The sequence below is a fragment of the Spodoptera frugiperda genome, chromosome 1, assembly GCF_023101765.2.
Source record: "Spodoptera frugiperda isolate SF20-4 chromosome 1, AGI-APGP_CSIRO_Sfru_2.0, whole genome shotgun sequence".
NCBI lineage: Eukaryota > Metazoa > Arthropoda > Insecta > Lepidoptera > Noctuidae > Spodoptera > Spodoptera frugiperda.
Genome location: NC_064212.1, coordinates 10,332,679 through 10,354,981, shown reverse-complemented (window position 1 = coordinate 10,354,981; position 22,303 = coordinate 10,332,679). Strand labels below are relative to the sequence as shown.

General features: G+C 33.7%; 1 protein-coding gene and 1 long non-coding RNA gene across 17 annotated transcripts in view; one reads left to right on the top strand and one right to left on the bottom strand.

The window, feature by feature from the left end:
• LOC126910965 (uncharacterized) overlaps window positions 1-6,171 on the bottom strand; it is a 104,388-nt gene extending 98,217 nt beyond the window's left edge. Inside the window, exon 1 of the long non-coding RNA XR_007705565.1 lies at window positions 5,201-6,171. This is a non-coding gene — a long non-coding RNA (uncharacterized LOC126910965). The remainder of the gene's footprint in view (window positions 1-5,200) is intronic.
• Window positions 1-22,303, top strand: part of LOC118273723 (piezo-type mechanosensitive ion channel component) — a 59,536-nt gene that overhangs the window by 2,910 nt on the left and 34,323 nt on the right. For all 16 annotated transcript variants that reach the window (XM_050695168.1, XM_050695157.1, XM_050695138.1 and 13 more), the window contains exons 3-7: window positions 20,162-20,257; window positions 20,989-21,200; window positions 21,349-21,475; window positions 21,699-21,945; window positions 22,096-22,261. In XM_050695168.1, the coding sequence (XP_050551125.1) occupies window positions 20,162-20,257; window positions 20,989-21,200; window positions 21,349-21,475; window positions 21,699-21,945; window positions 22,096-22,261 (848 nt within the window). The remainder of the gene's footprint in view (window positions 1-20,161; window positions 20,258-20,988; window positions 21,201-21,348; window positions 21,476-21,698; window positions 21,946-22,095; window positions 22,262-22,303) is intronic.

The window sequence follows — 22,303 nt, the reverse complement described above, 5'->3', positions numbered from 1 at the left end:
CAACTTTAACACTGTCACGACTGTACAAAATAGGGAAATTATGTTCAGACAATTCACAAATAAAAAAATTGAGTTATTAAATCACAACTTAAAAAATGAATTAGGCAACCAAATACATGCTAGTGAATACCCGAGTGAGATTTATGACAACTTATTATCCATTATTAAAACACAGTATGATAAATTTTTCCCTTTAAAACGTAAACACATTCAATGTAAGTTTGTTTTTTGTGACTGGGCTACACCAGGTATTCGTATAAGTAGGGAAAAGTTGTTTGAACTTTACGGCATGAAACCATTTAATAGTAGTGAGGCTTTCCACAGTCATGTCTCCAGGTACTCAAAAATATTTAAATCGGTTTGTAAGCATGCTAAAGCACTTCATATTAGCAGTAAAATTAAGACCGCGGAAAACAAAATAAAAACTACCTGGAATATAATTAATAACGAGACAGGTAGAAATAAACCACGTAATGTTGAATTTAATTTAAATACTGAAAACGGACGCATCAGTACAAATTTAAAAGTTGCTCAGGAATTCGAAAGTTTCTTTAAGAATATTCCGCTAAAAACTACGGAAGCATTGAAATCGTCTCCATCTCTTTCTATCGAGCTTCTTAAAAGTAATGTTAAAGAATGCACTTCTGATTTCCGATTTCAATACACAAACCCACAAGCAGTCATCAAAGCATTTAAAGATATTAAAGTTAAGTCGACTGAAGATCTCTGGGGAATGTCGGTTAGGATATGTAGGTCTTTTATAGAGACTATAGCGCCTCATCTAGCTTTAATTTTTAACAAAAGTGTAGATCAAGGAGTTTTTCCAAATTTAATGAAACATAGTAAAGTAGTTCCATTATTTAAATCCGGTGATAGTGCAGAACCCAATAACTATAGGCCGGTCTCTATTTTACCAGTACTCAGTAAAGTATTTGAAAAACTGATACTTACTCAGATGCTGCGTCACTTTAACATGAATTCTATCTTTCATGATCAACAATACGGGTTTACCAAAGGACGCTCTACTACTGACGCGGGGGTAGCTCTGATTAAACGGATTTTCGCCTCGTGGGAAGAAGCTCAGGACGCTATCGGAATATTTTGTGACCTTTCGAAGGCATTTGACTGTGTTGAGCATGGGACTTTGTTGCTGAAGCTAGAACACTACGGCATTCGAGGGGTATCGCTAAATCTATTAAAGTCATACCTTCAGGATAGGCAACTTAAAGTTCAAATAAACAAAGTAAACTCACATGGGGCTAGCGTATCTATGGGTGTACCTCAGGGATCAATACTAGGTCCATTCCTATTTTTGGCATATATAAATGACTTGCCCCATTTATTCAAAAATGAACCTCAAATGGTATTATTTGCTGATGACACATCACTAGTTTTTAAAATAAACAGACGAACAAATAATTATGACGACGTAAATGACGACGTAAATGATGCTCTAATGAAGGTTCAGAATTGGTTTACAGTCAATAACTTAGTCTTAAACGATAAAAAGACAAAATGTATTAGATTTGTTTTGCCAAATGTTAAAAGTAATAAATGTGACATATTATTGAATCGTGAAAAATTAGAATTTGTAAAAGAGACTACTTTCCTGGGAATCACCGTAGACGACAAATTGCAATGGGGTCCTCACATTACATCTCTAGCGGGACGATTAAGCTCTGCAGCTTATGCTGTCTGGAAAATCCGACAGTTAACCGACATAGACACGGCAAGACTAGTGTACTTCAGTTACTTCCATAGCATCATGTCGTACGGCATTTTACTGTGGGGACAGGCTGCTGACATTGAGTCTATTTTTATTTTACAAAAGCGCGCCGTCAGAGCTATCTACAATCTTGGTCGTCGCGAATCTCTCAGGGAAAAGTTTAAGGAGATCAATATTATGACCGTTCCATGTCAATTTATCTATGAAAACATTATGTATGTTAGGAAAAATCTAAACTTGTTTGACAAAGTGTCTGACAGACACAATTATGAAACTAGACATAAGGATAGATTGAGCCAGCCATTCTTTAGATTGTCAAAAATAAGTAAGTCGTTCATGGGATTCGGTGTTAAATGTTATAACAAAATTCCAGAGGAAATAAAACACCTAAATGAAAGACAATTTAAATTATGTATTAAAAAAACGATGTGTAGATTAGCATACTACAAATTGAATGATTATATAGAGGATAAAAATGCTTGGAGGCAGGCTGGTCCAGCTCCACAGGGTAACGAAAAAATAAAGTAATTCCAATAATGTAATAATAAAACCATGTTATTTCAATTTGTTCTGTTAAATTAGATACAATCATTGTAAATGTGAGAGCCCTGTAATTAGCTAAAACTGTATTAGACTAGTAGAATGCACTTGTGTCAGCTTGGAGTTGTCATGCTCACTCAAAGGTCTCATTGGCGGTGGCACGGGCATTGGATCGCTCGATTCCCTGCAACATGGTTGAGTTGGGCGGTGCTGGTGTACGTGTCATGTTCGTGAACGGGCGCTGTCAACTGGGACTGGTCAGCTCCAGACTGCATTAAGATTGTTGTCCTCAGGGTTATTTTCTTTTTCTATCACTTTGACTAAATATTAGTTTTACATTGTTCTCACATAGTTGAAGCAATCGAAACAATGTAACCATGAATTGTATTGTGAATCTGATTGGAAAAGAGTAACCTATGGAGTTTCTTGCTCGTTCTTCTCCATAGGAATCTACACTTTGGAACGAGCAAATAGCTTCACTAGAGGACTGACCGACAGACTGACGTTATTAATATTATTATATTTGCTTTGACGTTCAAAAGTGCCTTCCTGGTCTAATTGAAATAAATAATTTTGACTTTGACTTTGACTTTGACTTTGACAAAAAGTGTCCTATCACCCAAGTCAGCTCATACGTCTGTCTACCAAATTTCTTCAAAATCCGTTCAATAGTATCAGCATGATTTTTGGACAAACATCAACATGTTTTTAACATGCTGCTAGGCTCCTATTGAGCGTAGTGTAATTTTTATAGCTTACGGGCAGAAGCTACATAATAATAAAAGTTTCTAAAATCTTTTAATTAATGTTGAAAAACATAGAAGCAATTTTTACTTAGGCATCTACGTGCCTCCAGGTCATTCAATTCCAAGTTTTTCTAGATTTTTTTGCAGTCAATTTTATTGTCAGACCACGTTTACAAGTAGGTACCTAAGTATACGTACTATAAATTCTTAAATGTTTTTTTTCACGTTAAAAATCAGTTTCAGATCGTTGGTTCTTCTTTAGTTAGTTGTGTATCTGTATTAAAGTTAAAACGTAATACAATTACATTAGTTACTTCTTGAATTACGTTTTATGCTAAAACTTTTTCGGGCTCGACATTTTATCCGATCGGAGCACGCACATAAAAGAAATGTCCATGAAAATGTGTAAAAGCAAATGCGTGTCACAGTCGTAACTCGTAAAGGACACTAGTCCTGACCCTAATTCCCCCATGGCCTATAAATCCGCCGATGTAGAGCATTACCTGCTCGACCCTCTGTTTACACCTCCGCCTATTATATCATATTTGCACGCACTGAACACACGCGTTTCCTAGAAAATTATATGATTTTCCATCGTGTAGGTAATCGTGGACTACTTTCGCGGTCGCTGTAAAACTAAAACGAATGAGTTGTAAAAGAGTTTAAAGGTCTGTTGTTATTGCGCAAGAGTAACACAGCACTCATTATCACCCGTACGTAACTACGTACTTTTGTACGAAATTGTAACATTTAATTTAACTGCAATTTATGTATAACCTACATTATAGACACTATCAACCTTGGAACACGTATTAAGGACATTATGTGACATTATTATTGGAAAATCCACAGTTCTATTTACTTAATTCATATTTACCAAATTCTAAGTTCCTATATTGTCCGCAATCCTTGCCTGTTGCAAAATATGATACAGATATAACAGGAAATGCATCGATAGTGTTACTAAAATAAAATAGCTAGTTATGATAAAATACTAGAATAACATAGTAAGCTTCGTAATGTACACTGTACATATTAGAGGTTGTCGTGAGGCCACAGTGTTTGCACAGCTAATGGGCCACACCCGCCTTCACAAAATGCCATTAATTAAACCTCTCTACCCTTTTATTTATAAGTGAAAATCGTAGCAGTACCTTTGCCAAACCGAGACGTGATAACCTGCCGTTATCGTGCACGACACGGTTATCATAAACCATAAACCTTTGTGTATAGACAATTTAGCCTTTCATCATTCGCTTACCTAATTTCCGTTATCGGTAAACCATTTAGTTAAATGGCTACTAAGAAAGGTGTTAAAAGCACACTAGGTATATTCATATAATAAGTCCTAACCCAACCCGCCAGACAGACCAGACAATTTATCATTGACCTTTATCAAATTAATGAATCATTCTCATGTGTCGTTGGCTTTAAATTCATTTCTCTACCTGCTACTAATGCAAATACTGCAAGGAAAATTTTGAGAATGAAGTAATTAAAACGTTTCCATGAAATAATGCAAGTGTCTGTGATTATAAGAGTATTTACAGCCCACACCCTGATGAACAATAGCGTTACAGCTCACGCATTGGTCGCCGCCGCCCGCCCGTCATATCCACTGGTCTTTTAATTACATATGATACAAGCTCACCTCGCACACCACTTAAATATATTAAAAACAAAATCTAATTCCATGAAACAACAAAACCTTACATTCGTAGCATTATTAAATAGGGCGGTGGCTTCTTTTAATTAACTGAAACACTAAAATCAACTTCAACAAATCTGTCACAACACTCTTTAATTATGAACGTAAATTGGTGTAATGATTTAATGCCATGTCGACCTCTTGAACTATGTTCTGTAGATCAATCTATACATATAATAAAATCGTAGAAAAGTGCTGTCTGTACATTGAAAATAAAAATAAAAAAAATAGCAGGGGTTATTGTTATGTCGATGTCGAACCCAAAAATGTAATTAACTTTTTTTTTGTCTGTTTGTCTGTTTGTCTGTTTGTCTGTTTGTCTGTTCGTCTGTGCGCGCTAATCTCATAAACGGCTGATCCGAGTTGGATGCGGTTTTCACGAATATATTGTGGGATGCTTAAATTTACATTTAGTGTTTGTTTCATGTCAATCGGTTCATAAATAAAAAAGTTATGTCAAATTAAAGAATCACGTCGAACATTCTATGCTTATACCATTAATCTCCGCAACTATTTGACGGATTTGGTTGAAATTTGGTACAGATATAGTTTAGAACCTTAGAAAGGACATAGGATAGTTTTTATTTGTTTTCTATCGTTTTTATTATTAGTATTTGTTGGGTATCGGCCGAGCGCTTCGGTACTGTTGTGGAAATAGTGTACTATAAGTCGTATTTGTCTATTAAAAAGTTTATTTGTTGGGTTTTCCTGGTTAAATTATTTAACGTAGGTTTAGTTTGATATCGATTATTAGTAGTTACTGTAGTTAGTTTGTTTAATAAAATTGTAAGTCTATAATTTATAAATTAATTAGATTTAAGTCGTTTCTTTTAAATTATTTAGTTTAAGCTTGGTTTGGCTTGGTATTATAGCATTGAGGATAGGTTGTAATATAATTTCTTTTTTAACTGTTATAAATTCGTAATTCGTAGCTTTCTTTAACTCTTTAGTTTTAAGTTAGTTTTCATCTTAAGTTCGGAAAGATTATAATATTTCTTTAGTTTAAGTCCGTTTTTAAACTATTTTTTCAATGCCCTAAGTGAGTATACATCTATTAAATTCAAACGCAGAGCTCATTATGTTGATTTTTGAGGAGTTCCCTAGAATATTTTCCACATCTCATTTTTGAAGAGATCCCGCGAAATCGGGAACTATGTGGTTAAAACCAAAAATTTGCCGGAAGTCACTATTCCACACGAACGAAGTCGCGGGCTATAATAAATCTGTAGAAGGGTCAATTCTGTTCATTGAAAATATAGAAAAAATAAATAGCAGGGTGCTACTGGGTCGATACCAAACCCAAATATGTGATTATTATTTTTTTGTCTGTCTGTCTATATATGTTCAGGCATCACGTGAAAACTAACGGTTTGATTTCGATGAAACTTGGTATAATTAACTTATTATCCTGGACATAAAATAGGTTACTTATTATCCTGGAAAAATACGTAGAAAAAAACTTTATTTTTCAGTTTTATTCTGCTCAATAGCAGTAGCTCAATAGAGGGATCTCCTTAATTATTATGGGCCTTGCCGTATTTGGGTCCAATATATATTTATAAGATGTCATTTTCACAGTTACTCAAAATGTTGAAATAAAACTTCCACGCGAAGACCGACATCCGCGCGGACGGAGTCGCGGGCAGAAGCTAGTTTATTAATAAATGTTTCATTTGTATGATACATCGTGCTAAGAGTCAGGTCACTTGTTGCAGCTAGTACTTATAACACAAAACAATCCTATAAGGAAGAATTGGGTTCAGCACTGAATAATTCATGTACAACAATCAGGAAGGCATAAACTTAAATATGCTCAAGTAGGTAGGTACCAGGTACTATGTTTTTGCAATACCTAGGAATGTAGGTACATTTAGTAACTAATTTGTGTTCAAGTGCACAAGGAAATTCTGTATTATCGTAATGTTATGGTTTGGTTTGGTTAGTTAGCCATTAATTTGTGCCAATATGGCTAATTTTATAGCAAGTTTATTTTATTCTAATATGAGGTTTAGTTAAAATTGTTTCTGCTACATTATCTCTCCATTTTTATCAACTAGCGTAAATAAAAAAAAAATACTATTAACTTGATTATGACCTAGTAATAGTATTTCTAGCCATTTTGTACATTGTCTAATTTTATTATATCTTCTGAACAAAAATATGTTAATACATCATTAGATTATTTATAAACATTTGATTGAAATAAACAGGACTCTCGTAAATTATGTATAACTTTGTAGATGATGTCATTTGAGGTTATCGTGTGCTCGGAATTCATAGCAGCGGCAATCAAAGCATTCTTTTTTTACGTTTAATTCTCAGCTTATTGTTATTAGAGTTTGAAGTATTTTACGCTTACGTATAGCGGTTAGGTAAAGGTCTACCTTTGCATATTATATTATACGGTGTTGCTGGCAGTTAATAGTCACGTAGTTGAGTAACATATTCGGCGGCCGCCGGTATGGCATGGCCATATCGGAGCGTCTGATTCACAAGGTCACGCCACAGTTCAACTGGTTAACTGGCTAGTGGCAACCTACATTAACAGTGATCTCATCAGTACAATCGGTTTTAACAACTTTTTGATAATTAGGTACACACAAAAATTTTTTACCTTAATGGTTACACAACAAAAATGTTTCGTATTTTATTTTAAATACATTTTTTACCAGGGCTATCTACGTTGGTTTTTGATTAGTAAAGTAGGTATCTATCATAAAAAGAATTTGGAGCAAGCCCAAATATAGCCTAAAAATGCATAGTAGGAGTGCCTGAGACATAGACATTCCTGTAAACTTTGTAATCTGCCTGTCCTACCAGGTAAATTCGGTGTGAATATTCTTTACGACATAATTGATTGTAGTAACAAAATATTTAGATATTTTAAGGCCAAGATAAGTAAACACGTTGTAGATATCGCGTACCTTATGTTTACTTGGATGTGCATTGTAAACAGCACTTAAGTCTGCCGCTACTGTCCATGCTGTCAATGTCGTGTACCTAATTATTTTTTACTTGTACCTTATAGTTTCTTGAAATATAAATGCTAATACAGGATATTAAACAAAATGTTAAAGCATTCCATACGATTATAATAATGGGATGAGGCCAAATGTGCCTGTTTACTCAGCTACCTAGAGTGCACGTATTAATTGTACCGATGAAGTTGAATTCTGAATGTTCTTCGTGTTTATATTTCCAGTCTTATTTTTAACTTGGTTTGTATTTGTGTCAGCGAAACTGTACGATGTTGAGTGTTGCAGAACATCGAACATTGAATTCGTTGATTTCACGAATGTACAATGTTATGACAGGTTTCAGGGAAACGTGATTTTATGGTTTTAGAATGGTATACGTATTTTGGTTTATGTAATTAGTAGCATCATTTGTATGTAGTAAACTCACACAGCATAAAGTTTATCTGTTCGTAAACGTAATAAAGATCGTCATCACTGTTTGAGTTATATTAGGAAACACGTTTTTCTCCCGTAGCGTCACTGGCCACGACATCATATCCTCCACGCCATTGTTCTATGGAAACAACTGAATTGTGTGTTTGCTAATGTATAATTTTAGTTCGTTATCAATGCGCAACGCTGTATTAATTCCATGGCGTCTAAGCGACGGCCAAAATATACGACAGAAACCAGTTCCATAGACCGCATTATAATTATATTTTTAGCTTCATTATTTTTAAAGTTTATAACGATTATAAAAATGAGCTAGCTATTAAATAAAATATTTTGACGGAATGTAAAACCTTCATAATATCTTCTATTATTCTTACAACACGATTACCTTTTTTAAACATGATTCAATTGGATATATTTTAAAAGATTTGGTGCCTACACAGATAGGCTATTAAATTGTCAAGGTTATCTGGTATATTTTGTGGGCAATGAACCATACATCCAGTGGTATGGAGGAGATTTTTTCCTGTAGTTAAAGAAACTAGAAATAATAAACAATAAGAGGTTTACAGGGACTTGTTTTGTCGTCATATAATTAAGTAGGTAAGTAATATTATGTAAATCATTTAAATTTAATTTATTTCATGGATTTTTTTAAGTTGTTAAGACTAAATACGTCCTTGTATGCCTAACACCCAAGTTGATAGCCTCATTCGAAAGTTTGCAAAACGATAGCTCCTAGACCTTTATCGAAGTCTGCAAAAAAATAACTTATAAGTAAAGTTATAGCAACCTGTTAGACGATTTTCTATGAAATAGAGGCAAAAGAGTAGACGAATCACCTGATGGTTCCCGATCAGTACCGCCCATGGACAATATTGGATTTCGATATGAAGTCATTCAAGTCCATCGTCATCAATCAATTGATTAATTGCTTGCTCATAAACAGTCAAGTTTAGGACTAATTAATAAGTGTCTATGCATAAGTACCATTTACGAGAAATATGTCTGTCTAAGTTTTCGCTAATGTGATGCTAATGAATGAATCAGAATGAATTCTTGTCATGGCGCGCTTGCGAAGGTTTAGAATCTGTGTGAGTCAGATTTTTAGTGCCTTATCTGTAACACGATGTAGTTCGGCATCCCGTACATTATCATTTTTTGCTAATGTGTGTTTTAGGTATGTGGATTGGAACTTGAGACTTTGGAACATACCATAAATAAAATGGGCAGATTGCACCGTTAATTTAGCTAATAGTACTCAGAGCTACATAATAATTAATATTATTGTGGTACAGGAATAGTACACAAATATAATTTTCCCGCAATGCAGTATTAAAGTGCTAAAATTAAAATACATAGTTATGAATCATATAAATGGCAGTTAGGTAAATAAAACTGACACAGTTCAGTTCTCAATCATAATAAGAAATTCGCAAATGGTGCACTCGACTTTATAATCTTTCAGTTGGCGTATCGGTGTCGATAAGATAAATTGTAAGGAACTGCAATATTTACATTACAATATTTTTACGGGCAAAAATATTATTATATGCCAATATCTTTGAGATGTAGGTAATAATAATAGTTTTCGCTAACTAAAGCAGTCATGTAAACTGAAATAGCTATTTTTATATATAGAAGTTACCATTACGTATCTAACTGTGAATGCAACTGTAATACACTATTAAAGTGTAATAAAATGAATGCAGGATGCTATTTTTATTTTAAAAAGTTTTAGTGCTTTGAACGAGAACATATAAAGTCCATTTACCTTTAGTTCTATACATAGTTTTTATTTCTATTATACCACTTGTCAATTACAAAAATATCATTCAGTATGATATCATCTTAATCTTAATATATTTTAAGTAATAGTAATTGTTTTCCCCGAATTTCGTCTCCCTTTTGTCACGTATTTTCACGTCACTGGCAAAGTGATTGTGGTTTCAAGTTTGAATTCTAAGTACATTCTTTCCAAGTTCAATTGCACATATCTCTTTCTTTCTGTATAATACGTTTTTGATAATAATGGACATGTGTATGGAAATGGTAAATCCCTGTTTTAAATCTTAACAACAATTAATTTATATCCGTCCAAAAATGGTAGGTATATAAGAAGAATGTAAATGTGTTCACATTGGGATTGACAGTAGATTACAGAAAATATAATAGTCGTTGCGTTTTGGCATTACTAAATTTTTTTTATTGAAAGTAAGGTAGGTAATGTAGTACCTAAGGTAGAAAGAAAGGTAGGTAGTAATAATAGTTTTAATCTAAATATAATTAAACACATATTTGCTTACATAATTGGACACGTTTGCATAAATAACCGGTATTGTACATATGTGATGTGATGTCGCATAACAAATTAATTTAAATAATAGTAAATTATGCATATTATGGTTGACTTAGTAATACTTGTTTAGTAATTAACTACATACAGTATTTACCTACAAATTTATTATAAGTGCCTAGTAGGGATATAAAATTATGACTTCACGGCCCTTCTGCGAATTTTATAAATGCGAATTTTTGTGAAGACGTAGGCAGTACCTACCTGAACATTTGTATTCGTTTTTTTTTTAAATAGATTCATGCAAAATCTACTGAATGGTTTTAGGTGAAACTTGGTACAAAGATGAAAGCTAGCATATAGTTTAAGATAGACACTAGAGACCAGATCCTAGACGAACCAATATTCTTCAGATTCTTAGCTGTTTAGTTATTCAGTTCGCATATGTTTTACAATAAGTAGCATGCTTATTATTTTTTATTACATCCGTATTTGTGAAATTTGTCCCAAATATATCCTCAAATCTGAGAGGCCGCGCAAACTTTCTCGTGTTTATAATTGTTTCTTTATTAACTTTTTTTTTTTACTGTATACTGCGCATTTGCGGTACTCTGCAACTATATTTGGGTTGATCCGCGAAGCATTTAACAAAATTAGGTATAGTAAAAAATCCTTAGAAATGATCCGATAGCATAGGGCAATATAATGACACCATTTATTGGAGTCGATATGCTATTTTCTTTCATACAATGAAGCAATATCTGGTTTGCAGTTAGCATAAACGGCTATCATGTATTTCAATTACAGAAAAATATGAGCGAAAACAAGAATGTCATAAAAATATGAATCACTTGAGTCATTTTGAAATAATGTTCAAACATAGGAGTTTATAGTGTGACTGTTTCATTTTTTCCTCGTTTGTTCCTAATGCTCTTCATCCGCCAATTTAGATTCAGTGTAGGTACATATTTAGACATTTGCCTGTTTCTGTTAAAGTCAAAGTCAAGTCAAAGTCAAAGACAAAGCATTTATTTCAATTAATCCTAAATTAGGCACTTTTGAAACGTCAAATTGAATTGTCCGTCAGTCTGTCTGTCAGTGAAGCTAGGCGCTCGTTCCAAAGTGTTGCTTCGAATGGAGAAGAACGAGCAAGAAACTCCATCGTTACTCTTTTCAAAAAATGTTTTTTACAATATCTCTGATACATTATTTGATCATTTACCTATTGTATATATATGTAGGAACAATGTAACGACAATACGACGTCAAAACTATGGGACAATAAAACCAATTTGTAAAGAATATAAATTAAAAAAGCGGGTTGTTTCAAACATAGTGCCCACATATGTACACTTACAATTTTGAAATAATGCTTCTATACAAATAAAAAATAATCTTTAATTTAATTTTTCAATTAAAAAATAAATAAATAACTGCTTGATGCCACAGGATCCCTAGACTACATTGGAATAAATTAGTACTTTAATTTAACGTGTAACTAGTGATCGTATTAGAGCATTGTCTAGTGTGAGCGAGTGTCCAGTGGAGCCGGACCAACATGCTGCCACACATTTTTATCTTCAATATAATCTGACAGTTTATAATATGCCTGTTTACACAGTTCACGCTTTATACAAGATTTAAATTTTTTCTCGTTCAGATTCAGTATGGTGGTTGGTAGTTTATTGTAACACTTAACACAAAATCCCATGAAGGATTTCTGCACTTTGGACAATCGGAATTGCGGTATAGCTAACTTATTTTTACCTCTCGTATTAAAATTGTGTCTGTCGCTTCTTTTTTCAAACAATTGTTGATTTTTTCTCACGTACATAATATTTTCGTAAATGAATTGAGAAGGCACTGTAAGAATGTTTATAGTTTTAAATAGTTCTCTCAAAGATTCGCGACGGGGCAAGTTATATATTGCTCGAATAGCTCGCTTTTGCAAAATAAAAATTGATTCTACATCCGCAGCTCGCCCCCACAGCAAAATGCCGTAAGACATTATGCTGTGAAAATAACTAAAATAAACAAGCCTTGCCGTACCTACGTCCGTTAGCTGCCTAATCTGTCTAACTGCATAAGCAGCTGAGCTTAGTCTCCCCGAAAGTGCTTTTATATGGGGCCCCCATTGTAATCTGTCATCTAATGTGATACCCAAAAATACAGTCTCCTTAACAAATTCTAACTTTTGTCCGTTCAAAGCAACATAACATTCGTTATTTTGTACGTTTGGCAAGCAAAATTTAATACATTTGGTTTTTTTCTCATTAAGCGCCAAGTTATTAATAGTAAACCACTCATAGACTCGAAGAATGGAGCTGTTCACGTCGTCAAAATTATTCGTACGTCGACCTATTTTAAAAATCAGTGATGTATCATCTGCAAACAGAACCATTTTTGGTTCATTTTCGAATATGAGTGGCAAATCGTTTATGTACACTAAAAAGAGGAAAGGACCCAATATTGAACCTTGAGGAACGCCCATTTTTATCTCAGACCCTTGTGAATTAACACCGTTAATATGAACTTTTAGCTGCCTATCTCCTAGATATGATTTCAATAGACGGAGCGCAGTGTTTCTAATCCCGTAATGATTTAATTTCAGCAAAAGTGTCTCGTGGTCAACGCAATCAAATGCTTTTGAGAGGTCACAAAAAACACCTATGGCATCCTGTGCTTCCTCCCAGGCACCAAATATTTCTTTCATTAAAGTAACACCGGCGTCAGTTGTACAACGACCTTTAGTGAAACCATACTGCTGATGGTGGAAGATGGAGTTTTTATTAAAATGATGAAGCATCTGAGACAGTATCAACTTTTCAAACACTTTGCTAAGGACCGGCAAAATAGATACAGGCCTATAATTATTAGGTTCTGTGGTTTCGCCGCTTTTAAATAGTGGGATAACCTTGCTATATTTCATAAGGTCAGGAAAAACACCGTCATCTATACTTTTATTAAAAATCATAGCCAGACAGGGCGCTATAGTTTGAATAATTGTTTTGCAGACTTTCACTGATAGTCCCCAAAGATCTTCAGTTGATTTTATTTTAATTTCTTTAAAGACCTTTACGATCTCTAGAGGATTCGTATATTGAAAAATAAAGTCATGTTGACATGATTTTACATTTTTTTTAAGCAAACTAGCTGAGAGTGTAGCTGAAGAATTTAAATCTCTAGTTATTTTAATAGGAATATTAGTAAAAAAATTTTCAAACTCCTGTGCTACATCACATTTTGAAGAAATTTGTCCAATTTCAGATCTTAATTTAATTTCTGAATTATGTATTTTTTTCCTACCAGTCTCGTTTTGTATAATTTTCCAAGTTGTCTTTATTTTGTCATCAGCTGATTTTATTTTATTGCTGATATAAAGACGTTTTGCGGCTTTGCACACTAATCTAAAAGTCTTTGAGTACGATGTTACATATTGTTGAAAATGGGGGTCGTTATTATATGGTTTCATGCCATAAAGATCAAAAAGTTTATTTCTACTCTTTCGAATACCTACAGTAGCCCAATCGCTAAATACAAATTTGGTATGAATATCTTTATTTTTGAGTGGCAAAATATTGTTAAATTCCTTGTTTAATAATTCAAAGAAATCGTTGTACAACTTATTCACATTACTAATATCAAATGTTTTTATACTTAATTTACTAGCTAAAGAATTGTTTAATTTCTCCAAATTTCTAAGTGTAGTTTGTCTAAATCTTATTTGAGTTTTTAGCAAAGGTAAATAAGAGCTATACGCAACCATCAGTCCACAGTGGTCGGATGGCAAGCTATTTATAATATGTTTTTCTTTGTAATCACAATTACAAAAGACATTATCAATGCAGGTGGCAGTCGAGGATGTTATTCTAGTTGGTTCTAAAAAAACATTTTTTAAATTAAATGATCCAAACAAATTTAACAATTCCATACTGCTTGTACTATTTTCTAATAAATTAATATTGAAATCGCCACAAACAATTATTGACTTGTGACTAGTAGAAACCTTTCTTAAAACATCCTCCATGACAGAATCAAATAAAGGAAGATTCTGATAATTAGGTGGTCTATAAACACAAACTACAACATCGATGCTTCCGGCAACAAATGGTAACAATTTGTCTATCCAGCTCAACACAGGACAACTCAATGGTGTGTTCAACTGACAGTGCTACAATGTCTTTCCTTTCTTTAGATTTAATACTATTTTTAACTAATATTAGGGACCCACCATGTAATATTTGTTTTCTACTGAAATTACTAATTACATTGTAGTTTTCTAGATTTAAAGATGTTAGTTGGTCCTCCTTTAACCAATGCTCTGATAGACAAATTAAATCAAACTTAGTTTTTTCTAAAAACAGCTCTAATTCTAAGATTTTTGAGGAACAGCCTTGAATGTTAATATAAAATAATTTAAGGTTGTGCTGCTCCTGTGTATAATTATTTTGAAATAGTTTTATACTGCCAGAATTTACCTTATCATTCATATGATTTATAAAGGTACCTTCTGTTGTCTTATAATCTAGTTTAAACCTAGTGTCTCTGTGCTGTTAGACACTCTAGACAGCACAGATTTGTCACTACAACTACTATCTGTTATATTACTTATAACAGTGTTAATATTATTTGCTATAAGTATAGCAATTTTCTGTCTATATTTTTTTGAAAGGTTACTCCTTCTTGTTAAATATAAGATTACTAATAAATTTATTAGTATCAAAAAATAAAAGTCTGTCATTTTGACATGTCATTTTGTGTAGTATGTTATTGAGTACACCTATGTACTTATTCTTTGAAGAAGAAAGTGTATTTGAATATGGGAAAGCACACACAATTATTTTCCCACTATTTGATTTTAATAAGGTGTCCACACCATTCACAACATCCCCCCTTGTTAAACCTAAACTGTTGCCTACCATTAAAACTAAAACTGATTTTTCATCCAAGTCAGTATGAGTTATTTGTTTTATAATTTTGTTATAACTCATATTGTGGTAACTATTGTTTATATAACTATGATCAAGATGATCATACATCATTTGGCCAAGTCCGGAACCTAGCTCATCACTATAAACATATGTTTTATAGTTATGTTTACTATTTAACTGACTTTTAATTGATTTTATTAGAGTTGGTCCCGGTGTAATTGAAGTCTCAGGAGGCTGAGGTTGGTTCACACAACTGCATTGTAGGTCATTTGCCAATGACTCATACCTCTCTGCGTTGTACTTCACCATATCCATCAGCTCCGAGGCCTCCAGTAAGCGTTCACTTAACTGTTGTTGGGATTGCTTATATTTATCAAAGATGTCTTGCAACATACCTTCCTTATTATATAAATCTTTGTGCAGGCTCTGAATGTCAGTATCGTACATCCTTCTACAGTGATCCAGTTCACTGTTGCAAGATTGAAGATCTTTTATTAAATTACTTCTATCTTTTCTTAAACTCAGAATCACTTTTTTTAATTTTTGTTTTTTCAGTGAATTCTGAGTACGTTTAATTAATTTATTAATTTTAATATACTTTTTTAACTTGTTGTGACTTCTAAAAGGGGAGATGTGTACGGTATCCTCACCAGTCAAGTCTATAGTAACTGGCTCCCTACACTGGAGTCCACTACCAATTAATTCGTCATACAGTGTGTTCGTGTCAATGTGTTGTGTATGGACTTGAGTTAACTGTGAGCAAGATATGATCCTATGGGCATCGCACAATTCAGATTCTAGTTCTGTAATTCGTTGAAGAGCAGCTTCATGCGTGTTATTGCAGTCTTGGAATGTCGAGATTGTGTACTGAAGCTGGCTGTGTTGGTCGAGCACGTCCATATACTGGACATGCAATTCAGCCAGTTCGTTCTTCAGTGAAGCATTCTTGTCCACAATGGTCTTGACCTCCACTTCACTGTCCTCTCGCTCCTGCAGTAGTTGGCTGCATAGATGTTTTGACCCCTCCAGTTCCTTGAGAGTAAGCCGCAACTTCTCTTCTAGGTCTCTTACTGTGGTAGCCCTGCGAGTCATCATCTTCTCAGTAAATTGTATTCCTTGTTTCCTGAAAAGTATAAGATTAAGCTAAGTGGTAGCAATAATTAACAATACTAGTATGATGTGAACAATGTAGGTAGACCAAAAAATAATAAATTAATTTAGATGTAAGTTGAATTTTAGTAAAAGAATTGGTAAATACAAATAGACTAGACTATTAAGAGATTAAAAAATTAAGATAGATGTATTTAGCAGACAAAGCTAACTTGTAAAAAGGTAGAATAATCTGGGAAGGGACAGAATACAAAGTTTTTATAGTAGAAGGTAGTAAGTTTAAGAGATTTTTTACTTTAAAACTTACTTTGGTCTTTACTTTGGTCTAGTGAGGTTAATGTGCAGTGATTTATGTAGTTTATTATTGTCTGGGCTATGTTTTCGTCATCGATTCTGCTTCCACCTATTGTCAAGCAAAAGGAGACATAAACGGTGCCGGTGTGTACGGGACGTTACTCAAAGAATTGAGTAGGGTAAACTTGTATGCGGTGTTCGTATTACAATTAAAGCTACACAGTAATTATAATTCTAATAGTATAAATACAAGAAAAACACAATACTCCCCTGGTTTTATGATTTCAAATCCACCGTCGTTGTTCCTTTGACAGGTTGTCAAATCGTAATCACAATTAACGTTTATTTGTTTATTTTTGCCGTAGAATTCCACGAAAACACTCGACACAATACTTAATTACTATATTTAACTAGTTAACAATAAGTTATTAGGTTTAAATAATTATAATTAATTAATTTTATCTAGACACACGGCAGTGTGTCCGCCAAGTTCGAGCAAAAAAACCGACACACCGGCCGTGGGTTATATTACACGAACCATTTCGGGCCAAGTTCGACCCACCTATAACTCAAAATCTATTTTATCTACGCATATGAAATTTCTAGTATCTGTCGAGATCTACTTACTTATCTAAAATACAAAATTTCATTAATGTACCTATTGTAGGTCTTGAGATATTGACGTCAGAAAATCGCTATTTTTACTATACACTCACTGACTGACTCACTCACTCACTCATCAAAAACCTAGACCACTTCCAATGGTCGTATTGACTTGAAATTTGGCATGGTGGTAGGTCTTTAGGTCAAGGTAAAGGAAAAAATCTGAAAATGGCCAAGTGTGAGTCGGTTTCAAAAATAATGAAGGTGTAAATTCATACCCCTAAGGAACTAAAACAAAAAAATTATCTATATCTTCCAATGGTCGTACCGACCTAAAATTCGTTACGAAGGTTTGTATTTAATCAAAGTAAAATAAAATAAGAAAAAAAGAAAATAAACCTTACAAAAATAAATGAAATCCCACCCAAAACATAAATGTGAAAGGCTGCCAAGTTCGATAATATTGGAATGCTTCGCCTATAAAAGAAGTGAGATCTAAATAAGTACCAAGTTCCAAACACAGACCTCAGTTAAAAATGATATAACTTGGCAAGTTTTAATAGAAAATTATATACTTGACTCATTGCGTTTAGTAGGTTTATAACAAAGTGTGTGAAAACTTGCCAACTTGTTATATCATTTTTAACTGAGGTCTGTGTTTGGAACTTGGTACTTATTTAGATCTCACTTCTTTTATAGGCGAAGCATTCCAATATTATCGAACTTGGCAGCCTTTCACATTTATGTTTTGGGTGGGATTAAATTATCTAGGAGGACGTTTCTAACACAACCGACTCCCAGTGTAGCCAGAGCAAAAAAAAAAAAAAAAAAAAACGGTTAACGGTTATACCAACAAATAAATGATAAAAATAATAGAATATCACAATAGAATAGTTATCGCCGGGTAAAAATAAACAACGAATAATATGTCAATTAAAGAATATTTATTAATATCCCTAGAACAAAAGTGCTACGGAACCATATCGACACGAATCGCACTTGACAGGTTTTTTTTATTTAATTAGCACTACAAGTGGCTATTAACTTCAGTGTCAATGATAGCTGAAATATGTACTTAATATCAATTGACACCTACGTGCTACTATAAATCGACTTCCATATTTATATTTGATAGTGTTGATTTGATTTATACGCATTCAACATCCATCCGATAACTGATCTCATTCATTTTATTGGAACTTTGTAACATATATTGATTATTTGTTTATTTTATGTAAAACAGTGTTGGCATCTCCTGTTTTGATAGAAAGAAAATAACAAACCACGGTATGTCAGTGGTAGGATGTGAGAAGAAATAGGGCAGGGTATAAAACGAAGTGGAACAAATTCTAAATGTTACTGTGGCATTTGGGGCCGCCATAACGAACGGTGCCCGACTATATTGTGTGCTCTGCCATCGTTATAGGTTTTCATTGCTCTTATGTTTGTAAACCAAATTGTCCAATAAACTCAGTCTGACTCATTAATTGTGCTATAGGTAGCACAAGCTCAAGGCTCAAGATCAATCAACTTTTTTTTTAAATTTAATTCACATAACATAGGTCCAATTAATATAACAATACAATATCCTCAGGGAATATATACAGGGAGATCAATACTAGTAAGTTTAAACAAATAAATTCCATAAATTTCTAGAAGACTGTGTTGGTAAATAAATACATATGTAGACTGGTATACTGTATAGGTAGACTATAGATGCAGATATTTCTAAATATTTCCCAAGCAGTGCAAGATGCAATAGTTTTCGAATATAAACAGCTGCTAGTGCTACGAACTCCAAGCTAGTTCAATGTCATTGTTATTTACTAACTCGATAGCCGACTCGTTTGTTTATAGCTTCGCTCGACGTTTGAGGATTAAAGAGTCGATTTACCTTGATTTCGTGTAATGAAAGATTTTTATATTAGTACCTCTGTGTGTATATGTTTATTTTATTGTTCTTAATAAAATTCACATAAACTAAGAAAAATTGCTGACATATTGGCATTATACCAAAATTATTACGAAAGGTTAATATCCTACATTTCAAATTTTCAAGAATTCTTACTTTTACTGCAAGCTATTTAACGTATACATAGTTTAAATCTAATTCTCTGAACACAAATAAAACCAGCTGCGCATGGAAAACATTTATTATCACCATACCAAAATTACTGTAAGCAAGTGAATAAAAATCCGGTTAATCTGGTATGTTCAGAATAAACATTTATAAGCTAGACGTCTACACTACTTATAAGTTACATAAAGGAGGCTAAAACAATTGTGGACGTCCTATTGCTGGCCGGCGGCGCCTTGTGCCTGTGATTTATCGTGTCTGCGACTTTCCCCTTATTGACTTTCCTTTCGTGTTTCAGCATTTTTCTTTTTTTGGTTTCATTCAATTTATTTGTAAAGGGCTGTTTTGTTACGAAGGTTTTTGCGTTTCATTTTATTTTAACACACCGTTATTATATCCACACTTTGTAGCTAAATGAAATGTTACCTATTCTATAATTAGTGAGGTAGTATGACTATTATGACTAACAACTGCGTTGTTTATTATTCTTTGTACCATTTATTTTATTTTCTCTATAATATCTGTTGTAAATCGTTATTAAATTAATTAGGTAATACGACAGAACAAACAACGCGAAACGCTACAATACCCGCGCAATGCAAACTTTTCATGATTATGGGCCCTTGTATTGGCTTGAGAATAGTCCAGTAACCGTTTCGAACAGTTACGCGAGTAAACCATATTATTTATTAAAAATATTTGTTTTTTGTTTTTTTTCAGGTATAGCATTACGACCGTTTGGCATCTCATTAATATATCTACTGCTGTTTTTATTAGCACCGCTCACATTTGTACCGGACAGTCGAACATTTAAAGGTAAGAAATAAAAACAGAAATATTATATAAAAATATTACGTTAATATTATATCTCCTGCCTTTCATCAATACAATGAGGTTACGCAACTTTTCTTGTGTTCAAGCAATAAAATACAAATTACTTTATCTTAGTTAGTATCGACCATTTGTATTGGGATAAATATTCAGCGGAACAATCTATTGGGGCTGTGTTACCGACACAAATGCTTTATCTCGACTGAAGCCTGTATAAACTAACCTAGTTGACTGTAGTATTGGAAGAAAATTTAAAAGTTATAAAAAAAATGAATTCATTAAGAATTGTATTCATTAAGAGTTTGTTAGACATCAAAGAGCACGTTTCATTTGTCAGAGACATGCACTTAATGTCTAAGTTATATTCTTTGTACAAGCTGGTAAGACACTGAGATATAAACACGTGAACTTTAATTCATCTCCTAGCCTTGAGCTAGGTAACTTTAAAAATATTGACCGTGCGTGTCCTATGAAAATACATAGCCAAATTAAGCTTAAGTCTTTGACTGTCAATAGAAAACTGTTGAAGGCAAATCCTAACGTCGGTCACCGCTGACCACAACGGCGTTCAATGTGTTAACAAAACTATCTTTAAGGAATAGCGAGGTCTATCCCAACACAAGTATCTTCGGATTACTTTTTGGGAAGCCCCGGCAACTTATTGTACTAACTTTTTTGTCAATAAACACATTTTATTTATTATTTTTTTGTTCCAGGATGGCGCGGCACATATTTGTTACTAACCGTAGTGTTATCGTTCCTGCTGCTGTTCTTGCACATAGCGTGGCACACGATGCTTGCAGTGTTGGCTCCTTATGGGTCCATCCTCGACGACTATCCTATAATCGATATTGTGGGCCACAATCTGGGCTTCGTGTCTTACTCCTCAATAGATCCATTTTCGGCCATAACTTACATGCTTCCCGAGGTAATTATAAAACTGCAATGCTATGCCCAAAGAAAGATTTTCGTACATTATGTCCTATATCGTAATTAGTGTTGGTCATTGGCCCTATGTACACTGTAGTATGTGACATTTGACTAAATAATATTATAGTACTTTTAAATAATTTCAGATTTTAATTACGGCGATATCTCTATTCGTGTACGTGCTCGTCAAAAGGTTGGTTACGGGGCCTACCGCGCCGGTACCAGCTAAATCTGACAGCAAACATCAACAGTATCCACTCGTAACAAGTGCAGGTAATCTTCAAGATGAAATATTAGTTTTTCACTGATCTGTATCATAATCTCTTTTAGTAAATTAAAATGGGTATTTTTTACGTAGTCGGTTAAAAAAACAACCGCTGTTTTAGACATTAGTACCTACTTGTACTTAGTCCACACACTATTTCCCCAAAAAAATATTAATTTAACTTAAAAGTAATTTTGTAGCAACTGGTCAATTTTGTTTTGATATTTTCAGGGAAATATATCTGCCTGATCTTAATAATGTTTTCCGCCATCATGCGACCGAGCGTCACGTCTGGGATCTACTTCCTCGTGTTTATGGGGTCGGCCACTGCGTGGGCGCTGGGCCAGCCGCTCAACCGAGGGTTTGCAGTCGTCTGTCGCTGTGTCATGGCCATCATGTCCGTCCACGTCATCGTGCTATTAGTATACCAATGTTCTTGGGTTGCAGAACTATATCCACCTGAAAAGGAATTTGCTAGGTAATCTATATTAACAAAGATTTTATAAATCACATAATTTTATCACACTTATTGTGGAGATAGGTATATAGACTATGTTATTGTTATCATACAGTTTCGAGATTTAGTCAGGTTCAATAAGTGCAGATTTTTACTCGTATCCATTTACAGGTATTTTGGCTTAACAAGACTGGTACTAATCAACAGTACAAATTCAAAACTATTTACTTACGAAGTATCGGACGACCACATGTGGGCATCACTAGCGAGCCCTTTTGTCATACTATTCACTTATTTCGTTCTCGCAATCGAAACTCGGCAACTGTTCAAACCGAAGGTATGTATGCATACTAATTTAGACCCTGTAGTATTGCATTGT